General features: G+C 35.3%; 2 protein-coding genes and 1 non-coding gene across 4 annotated transcripts; 2 read left to right on the top strand and 1 right to left on the bottom strand.

Annotated features, from left to right (window-relative positions):
* Positions 1-479: 479 nt before the first annotated feature.
* Positions 480-15,185, bottom strand: LOC117792721 (tachykinins). 2 transcript variants are annotated; one of them, XM_034632962.1, is made up of 4 exons: positions 15,050-15,185; positions 1,866-2,591; positions 825-1,038; positions 480-766 (listed from the first exon to the last, which is right to left on the bottom strand). In XM_034632962.1, exons 2-4 carry the CDS (start codon positions 2,511-2,513, stop codon positions 753-755), a joined length of 876 nt encoding a protein of 291 aa, XP_034488853.1. In that variant the 5' UTR covers positions 2,514-2,591; positions 15,050-15,185; the 3' UTR covers positions 480-752. The 2 variants fall into 2 exon arrangements, with proteins under 2 accessions (XP_034488853.1, XP_034488854.1); XM_034632963.1 differs by having other exon boundaries at positions 825-1,014.
* On the top strand, positions 2,852-2,924 carry Trnaf-gaa. The gene has a single exon. It is a non-coding gene; the product is annotated as a tRNA-Phe (tRNA).
* LOC117792720 (beta-galactosidase) lies at positions 6,633-12,197 on the top strand. The gene is made up of 5 exons (XM_034632961.1): positions 6,633-6,838; positions 9,935-10,177; positions 10,240-10,454; positions 10,508-10,925; positions 11,000-12,197. The coding sequence occupies exons 2-5, from the start codon at positions 9,951-9,953 to the stop codon at positions 12,057-12,059; spliced, it is 1,920 nt and encodes a 639-aa protein (XP_034488852.1). The 5' UTR covers positions 6,633-6,838; positions 9,935-9,950; the 3' UTR covers positions 12,060-12,197.
* Positions 15,186-16,284: the final 1,099 nt, after the last annotated feature.

Below are 16,284 nucleotides of genomic sequence, written 5' to 3'. Positions count from 1 at the left end.
AAAATTTAATGCTCTAATTAAATTTTGTTGTCTCTTATTTAAGACGTTTGCTAAAAAATTTGTTTTAATTCTAGAATATTAAGAAAAACAGAAATTCCCCAAATAAAACACGTGATTTGAGAACAATATCAACTTCTGCGCCTACTTCTTAATAAAATGTTAAATAATATTTATTTATTTATTAAATTTCATTTTTAAATATATTTATGTTTCGTTCTTTTTTTTTATTTTTTGTTCTTTCTTATTTACAATAATTAAATAGACATTTGTGCTATATAGGTGTGTATATTTCCGATTTGTTATCCATGGTATATAGTTTTGTTTCAATTTAATAAATGAATTGCAAATAAATTAACATTTTGCTTAATCTTTCATACGTTTTTATGTGTATGTATCTGAGAAATCTATATTATGTACATAGTATGTACTAATTTAGATGTAATTTTGATTAATTTGTTTACAAATAGATATGCAAATAATTCAATTTAAGTGTCATATGAAGCTAGGCCCCATACGTGATTTTAATAAGATTTATACTAGTTCTTTACATAGCCGTAAGTCTCGTTTACATTAACAGAGAAAAGCATAATGTGTATACATGTGTGTTTTGTATATTACGATTTAAATAATCTCCAGCCCAGTGATTATTTAAACATTATACAAATATTTGCCTAGTTTTAAAGGAACTTCCGACTGTCATTCGTCAAATGTAAATGAGGAAAACGCTCGCCTATCTTTGCCACCAGTTCCGTTTACTCCACAAGCGCTACAATGGAAGAAATTGAATGGAGGAGTAGCTACTATAAGGTCAACTTTCCACTCACCTGGACGTTTGCCTCGCATGCCAACAAAGCCGCTTGGCGCCCGCTTCTCCCCGATGAGATAGTCCCAAGGCTGTACTGCATTCTGTTCTATATCGATGTCATCCCCCAGGTCACTCTTCTTGCCACGCACAGCCACAAATTTATTGTTAAAGTCCGTATATCTCTGCTTCTTGCCACGCACATCGTATGCCTTTTTAAAATATTTGTGCCACATCTGGCCACGGTTAGTTCCATAAATGTTTGGAATTACAATTAGTTGAGAATTTAAGATGAGTGCATGACAGATGATACAATATAAATTTATTGCTATTCACTATACGAATGTCGAAAAATATTACTCAGAATACGAAAATTCTAAAGAAAAAAATAGGAAAACAAAATGAGGAATCCCAAATTTGGAAACCCAAATTAGGAATACTGTTATTTGCAGTTAAAAATTTGAAAAATATTTTTAGATTTTGGCTTTTGAATATATTCCTACTAGAAAAGAAAAACAACATTTTGTCGAACCATTTATTTTAAAATCAATATGGTCTACATATAAATTTTGTGTGCCACCTTCTTATAAAATTCAATAAATTCTTCATTATTGTGTTCGAAGTATGATTTTAATAGCGATGTTAGACAGTTGTCTGGCCTTTCATATTTCATTTGATTTTTTCGGGCCGTTCTCCGGCGTGTATTTCAATAATTTTAATATATATATTAATAAAATATTTTAATATCACCCTGCGAATAAAAAATCAAAGCTACTTTTTTAAGTTCAATTCCTAATTTTTGTCTTTCGAATTTTGTTTTTCATAATTATTGCTATTCTAATTTTTGACTTCCGATTTTTATTTTTCCTAATTTATGTACTCTGAATATTTTTCTTAGATGAAATTCCTAATTTATGATTCCTATTTTTTTCTTCCCTAAAATTTGATTCTTTGTTTTTTTTTTTCGTTTTTTTTTTGTTATTCCTTAAAAAAGTTTCTTAACTCGTATTTAGAACATTATTATTTATTCAACACCTGTCACTCACTCATCCACATTGCTTACCTCGGACAGAGCGGCCCGCTTGTAGTGTTGATGTGAGACATCTTTTTTACCTCGCATGCCTACAAATGAGTTCACAGGAGCTCGTTTTTCCAGCAGCTCCATGGCGTCCTCCTCATCCCCGAGAGCATCGCTGTCACCCATGGCCGGACGCTTGCCTCGCATCCCTGTAAAACCAGTCGGCGCTCGTTTTCCCACATCGCCACCATCAATTGCCAGGCGATCGAGGAAGTCCTGTAGAATATTCTCACGCAATCGTTTCTCCTCCATGTGTTGAACTAAATCCCGCAGATGACTGTTGCCCACCGAAAATTTCTTGCCGCGCATGCCGACAAAAGCCAAAGGTGCTTTCTTTAATCTCCTCCCGTTCTCATTGTAATAGTTGTCCACATCATCTTCACCGTAGTCTAATGGATCGGGGCCCAGCCAATTTGCATCTGACGTCCCCTCCTGTTCCTTTTTGCCCCTCATGCCAATGAAGCTGGAGGTAGGAGCACGTTTCACCAGATTTCTCGACAGCTGCTTCCCTCCAGGCGTCGACGTGTTAATCGTGCTGCCGTCTGCGTCCATTGCTTCAACGTCAACGTCGCTGCTAACAGTTGCTGCCGCTGTTAGCAACAACAGCAGGAATAACAGTTGCTTATTTTGCATGACCGATGATTTCTGTAGCGTGCTTTTAGGCGGGCAATATAATTTATTACCAACAGATGGCGTACTATGGGTTGCAAACTATTAAATGAATATAATTTGTAAATAATAAGATTATTGCAAATATTTAAAACTATCAAAAAAATATAAATTAGATACATATTTTTTGGACTAGCAATTATGAGAACGTTGTTTGCTACCCAAAGCATTTTCTTATCAGCAGCATTAAATGAATAATTATTTTATTATTATATTCAGAGCATTATATATATGGAAACTGCATTATACATCTACTCATATCAATTCACATATTTAAAAAAGATTTCTTAAACATCACAACTGCCGAAATAGCTCAGTTGGGAGAGCGTTAGACTGAAGATCTAAAGGTCCCCGGTTCAATCCCGGGTTTCGGCAATAATTATTTTTTTTTCCAAAATAAAAATCAAATAAATTAAACAAGTCACATGCAAGAACAATTGTCAGTACTTAAGGTGCCAAATAAAATAAACATGAGATTCAGAATGAAATTTCAACACTCTTAATATATGTACATTTGTTTAAGTGCACTTTGACTTAAACACAGTTAAAAGAAATGTCACAGGGTGCCCTCTTGACCTGATTGTGGCTTGCGCTTTAAGCCGAGCAGAGGAAATTCTTTAAGGGATTTATGTGCATGTTGAAGAACATTCATAATGGGTGTTTTCACACAGCACCAGCTCGATTGTAACTGAAATAAAAATCCAACGGTTGTAACAACAATTTATAGTGGCATAAGCAAATATTTGCAACCACAAACAAGCGTCGATTCCTTGCAGCTAAAATGGGTTGATGCTGCTGCAATGCAACTTCTTGCCATTGATTATGCTTAGCAGTTGTCAACACCCTTCGCCTCGTTAAGTCGAATTGCCTTGCAAATGCTTTGGCAATGCCTGAGAGCCACTCTCCATAAGACAGTCATATGCATATCCAGCCAGCTAGGCAAATGGTGTCAACGCCACAGCAACAACATCAGAATCAAATGTGCATCCGAAATGTCAATCAATAGTCGACTACAAACTACCCTATCAAAAAATTAAAATCGTTGAGTATCTTAAATTTAGTTTTTTAACTAATCATTCTTATGCTTACAGGGCCCGAAATATGTACGGTTCTTTTTTTATTCATGAACCAGCCATAACTTAAGGCATATAATTTGAATAGCAAAATTCTAGAATCATAAATTGTTAACGCCTATGAGAAACAGAAAAAGTTAATTATTATCTTACTAAAAAAAAGTTTAGTATAAATTGTACCAAAGCTTACACCGTGACGAAAATCTTGAAATTGATCAAAAACTCACATATTGTCAAATTTTCTTCCGGAAACGAATTTAAGTTCCATTTTTTATCGATTATTTGACTAAATCTGTCTTTCAGCATCAAAAAGCTAACAAAATGCAAAGACAACACTTCAATTTAGATATTTTTCTTAGTTTTAAAGTAATTTTTTTGTTTTTCTAAATAGAATTTGATAAAAAATCTTGTCTAAAACTAGGTTTAAATCTTGTCACGTTCGCGATGTCGCGTTACAAATTACTAATAAAACTTGTAAAATAAATAAAATGAAAGTAACACTTCAAAATAATTCCTAAAGTGGAAAACTACATTATTTTATCATGGTTTAAAAATATTTTCTGTCAAATTAATCGCCACATTTCGCGGACTTTCTCATTTTTCAAGATGATGTCAAAAGTGACTTTAATATTTTCTATAAATAATATTTGTAGGTTATTTATTATTGCATATACCTTATTAAAAATTTAAGTTTTAAGGGGAATAATAGCACTAACGATGCGCGCACAGGAAACTGGAAACATGTAATTCAATTGATTGCCGCTGGCGACGGGATAAAGTTGCCGGGAAGAATGGAGAGTAGGAAATGCAGACGCCAAGTGGAAATTGAATTGAACGCAAAAAAAGAAATGCATTTGAATTAAATTGATGTTCAATTTGTGGCAATCAACAGGTTGTGGGCGATTGCACTTTTTTTTAAGCTGGCTGGAGGTTTCTGACTTACATATGTTTGTTTTTCTCTTATTTTGGTTCTGGTTTTGTTGGCTTTCAGCTTAAGTGCCTTGTTCTGAAAGTTTTTAAAAACCAAACACTATCGTGTGGACGCAACGCAACGGAAAATGTCAAAGTTACAGGCAGGCGTAGAGGGCGTAAAGGGCGTGGAAGGCGTGGCAGGCGGACAACCAATCCCAACGCATTGTAATAAACCAAAGTTTCAGGCACAAAATTAGCAGGCAGCAAAGTGTGAAGCTTCCTGTTTTTGAGCCACTGTCGCCTCTTCGGTCGCCTCATCGTCACATGAAAGTGACAGTCGACAGTCGACAGTCGAACAATGGCTTAGAAATAGGAGCAGTCCTTAAACAGTCCCTAAATGTGTACGTATGCTTGTATTCATAATATATGGGTGGCCTAAAGCTAAGCCGTTAACTTGTGAGAGTGTGATGCGTGTGTGGACTGTCTAATTGTCTGTGCACATCTGTATCTGTGTGTGTGTGTTGTTTCAGTCTGTTTGCTTTGTGCATCCCAAAGGACACTTTAAACTGCCTGCGGACGTGTGAGAGCATTAAAGTTGTGTGAGTAGCTGCCGAATAAGATTTACATTTTGGCCACGCATGTGAATCTGTATGGGTAATAAAAGCCCATTAGCCCAGCTGGTGACCCACAATACAAAAGACGACAACAATAACAAACGTATGAAATTAATAATAAAACAACATAGCATAGAAAATTTACTTTTTAGCCAACTGCTCTGTCCCTGTTTCCACATCCAGTTTTAGTAACGCCCGCGGCTGCATTTTCATCTCGTCATCACCCTTTTTGCATATTTCCAGAGGCACCAAACAAATAGGGGGACTCCCACAACAAACAATAGAACGTGTGTTTGAGCAACAGTTAATGCATAGAATATGAAGCGTGTCCATATTTCTTTATTTCCTCCCCTGCAGCTGTAGCCTATTTTCAAAATTTTATTAGCATACCAATCAGAAGTCTCAGAAGTCTGGTATTGATATTAGAAAGAAAGTAGAAGAGTGGGTTCACTTTTGCCTATGGCTTGAAGGCCAATCTAAATGTGTTTACATTAACAATAACACGAATGGATGCAAAATGTACGATATTATCATATGCAAGCAAAAATATATATGTATAAGAAAGACAAAGTTTAGTACTCGTAATTATACATTGGTTTCTCCACACATGTTTGCCAACTACTAAGATTATGAATAATGAATTCTATTATCATTAACAGCATACACATAAGGAAGTTTAGTTATAAGCAATTAACACAATTGGAGATTAGATTAGCTTCTTAGACGAGACAACGATATGTACATTGCTGAATATCTTAAGCAATTTAATTAATCAGTAAAAATAGTTATTTATATATTTTAAAGTAATATATTTTAACAGAAGTGAGTTAAGTGCTGAAGCATAAATTATAGAAAATCACAGATTCTAAATTTGATAAAAAAAATTTGACAACATATAAATGATATAGCCACGAACCAAAGAATCAATATTTCAAGCCAATTACTATATTTACTTCTTTATAATAATTTAAAAACAATCATTGAATCCAAACAGCAATAAAATGATATAAACACATTAGTTATTCAAAATACAATTTTCTGTAGTATGCAACCGACAAATGTATGCTGGCGCCATCTAGTGCTTTTAGCTTGCAAGCCTCTTTATAACAACTGAGTTTTTATTTATTTTTATTTGAATGTGTATGTGTTTACTAGGTTATTTTGATGTTGAAAACAGGATATCTCGTATTCAAGCACACTCGTTTAGTGTTTATGAATTATGAAATAAGGAAGTAAAAGCTCTATATTTATTTGATTAAAATATGGCGTTTAGTAATCAAATGTTTTCCCAAAAAAAAACGAATTTACAGCAAGTATGAAAATTGTGTTTCCTGCATTTACAGATGTAGTTCCCACTGCATTCGCACACTCACGAGTGCACTCACTCACTCATCGTACATCTAGCTGAATAGTCCACATAAATGATTCAAGAATCGTTCCCGTCTTGTGTTTGAGTGTTCACTGCACTTATCAGCAGCTCGTCGCTTGTAGCCGACGATCGTTCAGTTCAGTTCGAGTTTAGCTTTGAAGCAGAACACACGGTTCACTCCAGCAGGGAATACGTGAAATGTGCACAGTGTTTAAACGAAGAAATCCAACGTTTCCTCAAAATACAAATATATAAATAATAACCTAACTAAAGAACTAATTTGAAAGACCGTAAACTCTGGAGTTCTTTGTTAATTGCGAGGTGAGTATGGCAATTTTGTCAAACAATATGCAGAATCTGCTATCTTAACAGAATTCTTAAGCGAACCCAGTTTGACCTCTTGCTGGGAAATAGCGCTTGGCGTTTTGCTGATATTTCATAGAATTTTAGCTGATCTTTAGCCCGGCCAAATAAAAATGGCACACAAATTAAAACGAACAGCAAAGGAAAATGCAGAAACAAGAGAAAAGAAACAACTTTCTCGACGGGGGGACCTCAACAGGGGACTCTACAGGGGACTCTACAGGGGACTGGGCCTGGAGCTCGGGCTCAGGCATGCAAAATAATTGAATTGGGTCAAATGCTTAAAATGCTTCAAGTTGTGCGATTGACTGACGCTGAATCACATTAAAAATGTGCCTGAGAATTTGTTGTTGTTCTTGCTACATACTAAGTACATAAGTTGATATACTTGTGATTGCCTTAATTTTGGGCAGGTCTACGGCATTCGTTCAAGTTCAGGGCCGGGAATTCACACATCATTTAATTCACCCTCAATTAAGAGCACGCATAGCATTAGTTTTTTTACAGTTCAGCAGATTTCTCATCATAATACTCGTACATATATTAAACCTATACAGATACATAAGTACGAACCACGATGATGGATCGCGTGGCGGGATTTACAATGTTTAATCAAAATACCAGATGCTCAAATGGGATCAATAGGTTTTCGGTAAAAAACACTTGGGAAAGCACAAAACCAGCAGTTATATACAAATATAATCTCAGCTATCAGTAAGACTGAGTTGTTATATGCAAATCTTTTTGTGTTGACGGACATCTTAATCGGAATTAACGAAAACTGATCCGATCAAAAAATAATATTATATGAAAAAATATTTTGTTTTATCTGACAAATATCTTTCAAAAAAATTATATTAATTATATTATATTCAAGGCCTGTCAAACAATCGATTGAATATTTATTTTTTTTTAACCGATCGGTTATAAAAAATTTGACACAGAAAAATTAAATTTCCTACATCGGGGAAACATGTGTAAATCAATCTTTTATCAGTAGATTGACAGTTTATTGTTGATTAATAACAAAGAGTTTAATATATTTTATATCAGTGTAAGAAATTTTAAGCTCATCTTTCTTATTAAAACCATCTATTTAAAGACATAGGCCCAATTTTATTATCACTTGGTTTTATTAATTTAATTATTTTATAATTAATCTGTTTCCATATAGTATTAAACTCTAGCTATAATTAAAGCAACTTATCAATAACTTTCATGAGTAGTGATCTCATTTTCACCTTACTCATGTTTAATCTTCAAATTGAATAAACAGTTAATTATTAAATTGATAAGTAACGCGATTATTTATTAATTGCTCTTAGAGATTATTCGAATTCAATTGAAACCAGATCATTTTGATGAAACAAAGAAAAACACATGCGAACATGATATGATATAATATGTTGCTTATATCAGTGGAGCATTAATTAAGTGACAATCGGCGAGGGGAAAAACACACGTATATAATCGTCTGCCAAATTGTGAATACCTATGTGAGTACTCATGTTGCGATAAGAATTCATCCGAGAACTGTCGGAACTTGCAAAAAGTTAATCGGACTGTAGACTGAGGCAGCATTTCTTTAGAATTGTTGCACACAGCTGTTTGGCCGTAAGCCTGGCCTATGATGTTTCATGTTCAAAGTGAGCAATAAATAAATAATAAATAATTTCGAAATATGAGTGCGCATAAAATTAGTGCTGATGAAAATGTCACTGCGTTTGGTCAAAAGTTGTTGGCCAAACAAAAGCAGCATAAATACGTAATTGGCTTATAAACCGAGACGATGCATTAAATTACCCGATTTTCTTAGTAAAAACAAACAGTTGTCTCTGTCAGTCAGTTAATCAGTCAGTCAGTTAGTCAGGAAAAAGACATCGTTGACACATGACGAGCACGTTGTCAACTAACTAATTGAACCATGAACTTGAATTGAGGTTTCTCATCTCATCTCATTTCATTTCAACCCATTTTATCTCAGATAAAAGATATGCGGTAGCTTGTGAACACATTATCTATTCATATTCGGACTTAGGAAGCTGGCCGACTTTTATTTCCGGCTGTGTACATGGATATTCCTGTTCTGTGTGTTCATCAGTAGTGTAAACTTAACAATGGTATTCTGATAAGCTAAATTTGCATAGGCGGAAGTAGCTTTACATTCCCGTGAATTATTCCAAGTAAATTGTTGGAATTTTATTTCTGGGCTTATGCATTTAAGTATCCGAAAATGTAATTATTCCAGTTTGAAATATATAACTAGTTTTCCATTGCGTTAAAAAATTGTTGAAGAGCTGGATAAATTTTTGTAATGATGGGGGTTAAAGAACAATGAAAATTATTATAGTTTTAGGTCTGTATTAATTTAAATTTTACAAAATCTATAGCTAGACATAGAATTTTATACGAAAATCTCGCTGTTGTTTTCTTTATTAATTAACTCATTTGTTTCTTTAGCTGTATGCATATTAGTGTGGGTTAATTTGTGTGGAGAAAACAAAATGAAACAAGCGGTTGTCAAAATCGTAATTTACGATGAATTCTAAGTAGAATTTCCCAGGAAAACATGGGTCTAAAATCAATATCGAGCTTCCACTTTTTATGGAAAAGTTATACATACTTGTTATTTACTTGAGTACTTGTTTGTAACGTAAGACTAACCTCCAAAAAAAAAATAAAATAAAATCCCAGATAGAGCCCGATTTATGATGAATTTAGAAATAAAAAATTATTTTTATCGGACAAGTAGAAGGGCAGTAATAGCTTATTTGTAATATAATTAAATAAATACAAGCGCCTAAAAGCACGCAGTAGTTTTTATATTGTTGGCAAACTGACAGTTACCCATATAAAATATACGTAAACATCTCCTTAAAATGTGGAAGCTCGATATTGATTTTAGACCCATGGATTCTTGGGCAATTCTTCTTAAAATTCATCGCATGCTACGAATTTGATAACCGCTCTAATGCATATCCCATTAAAATCACTTTTAGTCTTAAAGTCTTCAATTGTTTTCTAACTCATTTCATTTAAATTTTATTTCTTCAGAAGCAATCTGGGCATCATGAAATTGCAGCACAGTTTTGTGGCAATTTTGGGATTAGTTTCGATACTGGGAATCGCCAAAGCCGATCGGACTTTTGTAGTGGACTATGAAAATGATCAATTCTTAAAGGATGGACGACCGTTTCGTTTTATATCTGGCTCGTTTCATTACTTTCGGGCACATCCAGACACCTGGTCGCGACATCTGAGAACAATGCGAGCTGCCGGTCTTAATGCAGTGACAACGTAGGTCAAACTTTGTTAAATGACCTTTAAATGTTATAATCACGTTCTTAAATATATTAAAGATACGTGGAATGGTCACTGCACAATCCACGGGATGGCGTCTACGTTTGGAGCGGCATTGCGGATCTGGAGCGTTTTATACGGCTGGCTGTGGACGAGGATCTGTTGGTGATACTGCGTCCAGGACCATATATATGTGCCGAGCGAGATATGGGAGGTTTTCCCTACTGGTTACTTCATAAATTTCCAGGAATACAACTACGCACGGCTGATACAAGTAGGTGCTATACCTGATATTATATATCATCAACTTAATCAACTAAATTGCAGATTATCTGAGTGAGATTCGCATCTGGTATAACCAGCTAATGACTCGCATGTCACCCTATCTATATGGCAATGGTGGACCCATTATCATGGTACAGGTGGAGAACGAGTATGGCTCATTCTTTGCCTGTGATCTCACCTATCGCAACTGGTTGCGCGATGAGACCCAGAGTTATGTTAAGAACAATGCTGTCTTGTTTACAAACGATGGACCCAGTGTATTGCGTTGCGGCAAAATACAGGGTGTATTGGCCACAATGGACTTTGGAGCCACACGAGATTTGAAGAGCATTTGGGCCAAATTAAGACGCTATGAGCCGAAGGGTCCGCTGGTGAATGCCGAGTACTATCCCGGTTGGTTGACACACTGGACCGAGCCCATGGCCAATGTGAGCACGGAGTCTATAACGGGTACTTTTATGTAAGTGAATGATTTAAACTTAAATTAAATTTTACTATATGCATAATTCTCTTATTTCTCATTCTATCCTGCAGTGACATGTTGAATAGTGGCGCCAGCGTCAATTTCTATATGTTTTATGGCGGCACCAACTTTGGCTTTACGGCGGGCGCCAATGACAATGGTCCCGGCAACTATATCGCCGACATAACCAGCTACGACTATGATGCACCCATGACCGAAGCTGGCGATCCCACGCCCAAGTACTATGCTCTCCGCCGCATCATTGCCAGATTTTTGCCCATGCCAGATATACCCGTGCCAGATCCTGTGCCCAAGCGTGCCTATGGCACCATTCGACTGACCAGCTGCTGCACGCTGTTCTCCAGCGAAGGACGACAGAAGCTGGCCACCGGCATGGTGCGCTCCAACAAGCCCAAGACCTTTGAGGCATTGGATCAGTATTCCGGACTGGTCTTATATGAAACCTGGCTGCCAGCGCACTTCAAACGCGATCCGAGTGTACTATATGTGCCTGGATTGGCCGACCGTGGCTATGTCTATGTGGACAATGAATTTGTGGGCATCCTTGCGAGGGAGACACCCATCTATGAGCTGCCATTGAGCGCCAGCTCGGGCAAACGTCTGCAAATTCTGGTGGAGAATCAGGGACGCTTGAACTATGGCAGACAATTGAATGACTTCAAGGGATTAACGAATGATGTGCGATTGGATAAGCAGATGTTAAGCAACTGGAATATGACCAAGTATCCACTGGAGTCTTATGACGACATTGAGCGGTTCATTGACCACTCGACGGAGTCGGCACATGTTGGCTTCCAGGAACTCAGAAAGCCACAATTATTGCTACGTTCTGGACCAGCAATCTACCATGGTACACTGACCATTGACAAAGATGATCAGCTGGCTGACACTTATTTGGATATGTCTGGATGGGGCAAGGGAATTGTCTTCATAAATGGTGAGAATCTGGGACGATACTGGCCACTCGTGGGACCTCAAGTTACACTCTATGTACCCGCCCCGGTGCTAAAGGTGGGCAACAACCGCGTCGTCGTGGTGGAATACCAAATGGCACCCACATCCATGGAGCTGGAGTTTCTCGATAAGCCCATTCTAAACGCCCAATCTTAATATTAGCTTAAAGTTCAGTTAGTAAATTCATCGTTCATTATGTAAATGTAAATGTAAATGTAAAATGTTGACTGGATTAACATTTATTGTAAGGCATTAAAGTATGGTGTTGGCACCTTCAACCTTTTGTAAACCTGCCGCTAAAAGACTCATTACTGCAACAGAAACAACCACCAAATGAGGCACACATGTGTCCTCTGTGCTTCTGCCACGCCGCCTTGTCAAATTAATCCCAAATGATTGAAGTCCACAAAGCAAAGCAAACGCTGATGAACTGAAATCAGTAAAAGTTAGCGTCTTGGCTCGTTGCTTTTAGGGCCCAAGTTTTAATATGTAAGTACATACATACAACATACATATATATATGTACATACTAGTATGTGCTCTTATGACTTTTAAGTGATGTCAAATGAATATATTATGATGGACTTCTTAAATGCAGCCCAAGGCGATATCTGCTTTGTACAAAAAATCCATTATTCAATCATTATATATAAGTAATTGAAACTTTGAGAATTAAAAACTGAATTTTATATTAAACACTAAAATCAGTGAATCAAACCGAAGCCAATAAAGGTCGAAGCAGCTATTTCGGTAAAAGATTCTGTTTCCGTTTTCTTCTTTCGGTTTCGGTATCAGTACCAGTAAAACAAATCAATTTTGAAACATTTTAAAATGATACGGTGTCGTTTTATAATTATTATGACATCGAAGTAAAAACTAGATTCAATGAAATACAATTTTTTTAACGAATTTAATAAAATTTAAATGCAGAGTAAATTAAGATGCCAAACCATGTTCAAAATGCCATTCCGATTGAAAAAGGTCAAGTTTTGCCTAAGTTATGACAGTTCGAAGTTGCTCGAGCCTCTGACCTAGCAACTTTCCGAGTCAAAATTTTTCTTAATTTTGACATAATTTTAAAAAAAAAAATGAAAGGCGTCAGAATCAAGTTTAAAGTGTCGTTTTATACTAATTCCGATATAAGGAGTTGATTAAAAGTGAAAACTTGAGATTTAAAATTTTGAATTTTCAAAATTTCAAAGGGGGGACCCTTAGAATCGATATCAACATCTAGTAGAATCTAGAGGAAAATATTTTTTTTTAAGACTTTAATTAAATTTGAATGCAGAACGAATTAAGAGGCCAAATAATGATCAAAATGACATTCCGCTTGATAATCGGTTCAGTTTTCATCAAGTTATGACAGTTTGAAGTTGGTCAGACTGCGGATTTAGCCATTTTACAAGTCCAAATTTTTGTTCAATTTCACATGATTTTTTACAAAAAAATGAAAGGTCTCAGAACCAAGTTTAAAGAGTTGTTTTATACTAAATACGATGTAAGGAGTTGATTAAAAGTGAAAACTTGAGATTTAAAATTTTGAATTTTCAAAATATCAAAGGGGGGACCCTTACCATTAACGTGGAACCATGGCTATGATAGTCGAAAAATGAAGAAATTTTGTAAATGCAAAATACTTAAATGCAGTATGATTTAAGTGACCGAATCATGATCAAAATCACATTCCGATTGAAAATCGGGTCAGTTTTCTTCAAGTTATGACAGTTGGAAGACTGATCACATATATTCTCTTGGGTTTGTATATTAAAAGTAAAAAGTTTTAAGCTATTAAATTCTGTTCATATTTAGAATTTTACTTTCTTTCTCTATGTTATTGTAATTTTAAAACTATTTTTGAACTAGCAGAAAAGTACTTAATTTGAATCTGGAGTGTACTTTAAATTTATATAACATTCCAAAAGAAAAACGACTCCCCACTTGACCATCTTGCTGCAGTAACGAGTCCTTTAGCAAGATTTGTTGTTGTTCTTTATGTTCAGGTTAATTAGGACGCGCTCAAATCCTCATAGTCCATTGGACACTCTCGCTAACTGTTGGACATTCGTGTATTGATGCGCAGTGACTTTCAGTTGATGCCAACGGCCCGCCGATGCTTGCCACAATTGTATCTTTACATTGATGTGGCTTTTTATTAGCTTTTGCCGCCGGCCTCTGCTAAAATGTCAGCAGTCTATTAAACAATTTTACAAACAGTTTGGTAGTAACATAAAACGGTCACAATGCATTTTTAATTATGACCAACGCCTCAAGTCTCACAGATTTTTAATCTTTCAACCAAATACAATTTATTCTCGATCCTAATAAATATATGTGTTCTGATCAGATCACATAAAAAGTTCGTAGGTGTTAAGCATTTAATTCTCAAGTTGCCTTAAAGCATTTTAATAGAAAAATTAATAGAAGTCATATTCTCCGAAGTTGTAAAAAGTCTATACTGTAAAATTTGAATTTAGAAAACTTAATAATAAATTCTCATTTTATGTTATTTGTTATTTTTTTTGGCCAACCACTACACAGACCCGAGGACAGGCAATCGTGCATGTCAGAAATATTCCTAGGAAAGTTATCCAATCAAGTTTAATTTGAAAAAAGAATCTTGAAATTCGTAACTTAAGCATTTACCAATAAAAATATCTTTATTTTACAAAAAAAAGTAGCAGTTTTTCAATGTCCTGAAGCTTTAATTAAATCCAAATTCTGATGCAATTTTTAGGCTTCAAAAATTTAAGATTGAAAATAATGTATTCAAAAAGTGTATTTTAAAACATGAAATATAAGTTTCGCTTTTCATCTATTTGAAAAGTTTGTAAAGCCTTGACATACAAAATAGGTACCCATATATTTGTTTAAGTAATAAGAAGCTCAAGACTTTTTAATTAAAATATGTTTTCAAAATTCAATTGGCACAGATATTTCATATTGTTTTTGACAACATTTAGTTTAAAAAAATTATCACAAATAGATTTCCATACTATCAGTGAAGTTCAGAGACAATATAAACCAAATAGACTTCATTATATTGAATATTTTTTGAACAAAAACTCAACTACTTTAAGTATATTTTAATTTTACGAAATAATCCATTTATTTTATAATAATATATAGCTGAACATTAATGCACTTACAAATGAAAAGGTTTTAATTCAATGTTTCTATTATTTCTGTTGCACAAAGAGTACTTTTGCTTAGTTTTTTATTTTTTGCAAGTTTAACTTTTATGTCGCGCGCCAAACGAACACGCCGAGAAATATGCAACAACTGACCGACAGATCAGAGCGGGAATGGACTTTATAAATGCTCGACAGTCGGCCAGCGAAGAATACAACTACAAGCACAATTACACGTTGCTGATACGCTTCGTAACACACACGCACACAACGAACAGGAAACGACAAAGCCGAGGCAGCTCGTGTGTTGCTCGGCGCTCACCAGCTTCGTCCGTGTGTTCGTGCATATCAACAATTGGTCGAATAGAATTTTAAGTGTGTCTGTATTGGTAACTATATTGTATTGCGTGGGTCCCATGCATGTCTCTGTGTGTGTGAGTGTGTGTGTGTGTTTGTGTGTGTGAGGCTCAAGGCGTGTGTTTGTATAGATGTTGGCGTGTTTTCATGTGGGCGCCACTTTGTTGCACAAAAAAAGAGGCTAGAAGAATAACCGTTGCATACTTTCAGGTCGCGGCGCGCAATTGAATTGAACGGAAATTCTGTTTGCATATGTGAATAAAACATTAAACAGGAAAAAAATTTGGGTCTGCCCTCTATATACGAAAATAATATTCATTGCGGCATGTAACGTTATTGTTTTTAAATTAATTCTCTACTGACAATTTTTTATGTGGTGAACTCTTTATGCCAAAAATATTCAACATTTAAGTTTTTCAGACACATCCATAAATATTCGCTTATTTGCATTTAGCATTATTAATTTACATTTTTTCGCTAGATAAATAAATCTTTTAATTTTTGCAGAAAAGTGCAAACAATGTTTATCTGTTTCGTGTTTGTGGTATTTTTAATTATTTTTGCCATAAACGCAATGACGTTTGCAGATATACAACAACCTTAAATGTGCATCTTTTAGGCGCTCTGGCACTGCATTTAAGCCTCGGACTGTACTTGAGTCGAGGCCAGCTTTGAGTACCGCAACACCAAGACCTAGACCGTATAGCTAGAGACCAAAATACAAGATACAAGAAAGCATGCGCCACTTGTAAAGGCCAAGTGTATGCAAACACAACCGCCCACATCCTTACACTTATCCTTTTCCTTACATCCTTTCCTTATAGCCGAAAGGCAAGTGGTTATTACTGTAAGAAAAATATTAAAACAAACCTATTAAATTTGTGTAAATTTACTGC

The sequence above is a fragment of the Drosophila innubila genome (genome assembly GCF_004354385.1).
Source record: "Drosophila innubila isolate TH190305 chromosome 3R unlocalized genomic scaffold, UK_Dinn_1.0 2_E_3R, whole genome shotgun sequence".
Taxonomy (NCBI): Eukaryota; Metazoa; Arthropoda; class Insecta; order Diptera; family Drosophilidae; genus Drosophila; species Drosophila innubila.
Note: the sequence above shows the minus strand (reverse complement) of the source record. Positions and strands in the feature narration are given on the sequence as shown.

Coding starts and splice junctions, on each gene's coding strand:
- LOC117792721 (XM_034632962.1), bottom strand. CDS start 2,513: ATGCAAAATAAGCAACTGTTATTCCTGCTGTTGTTGCTAACAGCGGCA. Junction 1,039..1,865: donor AGCGGGCCGCTCTGTCCGAG/GTAAGCAATGTG, acceptor AACCGTGGCCAG/ATGTGGCACAAATATTTTAA.
- LOC117792720 (XM_034632961.1), top strand. CDS start 9,951: ATGAAATTGCAGCACAGTTTTGTGGCAATTTTGGGATTAGTTTCGATA. Junction 10,455..10,507: donor ACTACGCACGGCTGATACAA/GTAGGTGCTATA, acceptor ACTAAATTGCAG/ATTATCTGAGTGAGATTCGC. Junction 10,926..10,999: donor TCTATAACGGGTACTTTTAT/GTAAGTGAATGA, acceptor TCTATCCTGCAG/TGACATGTTGAATAGTGGCG.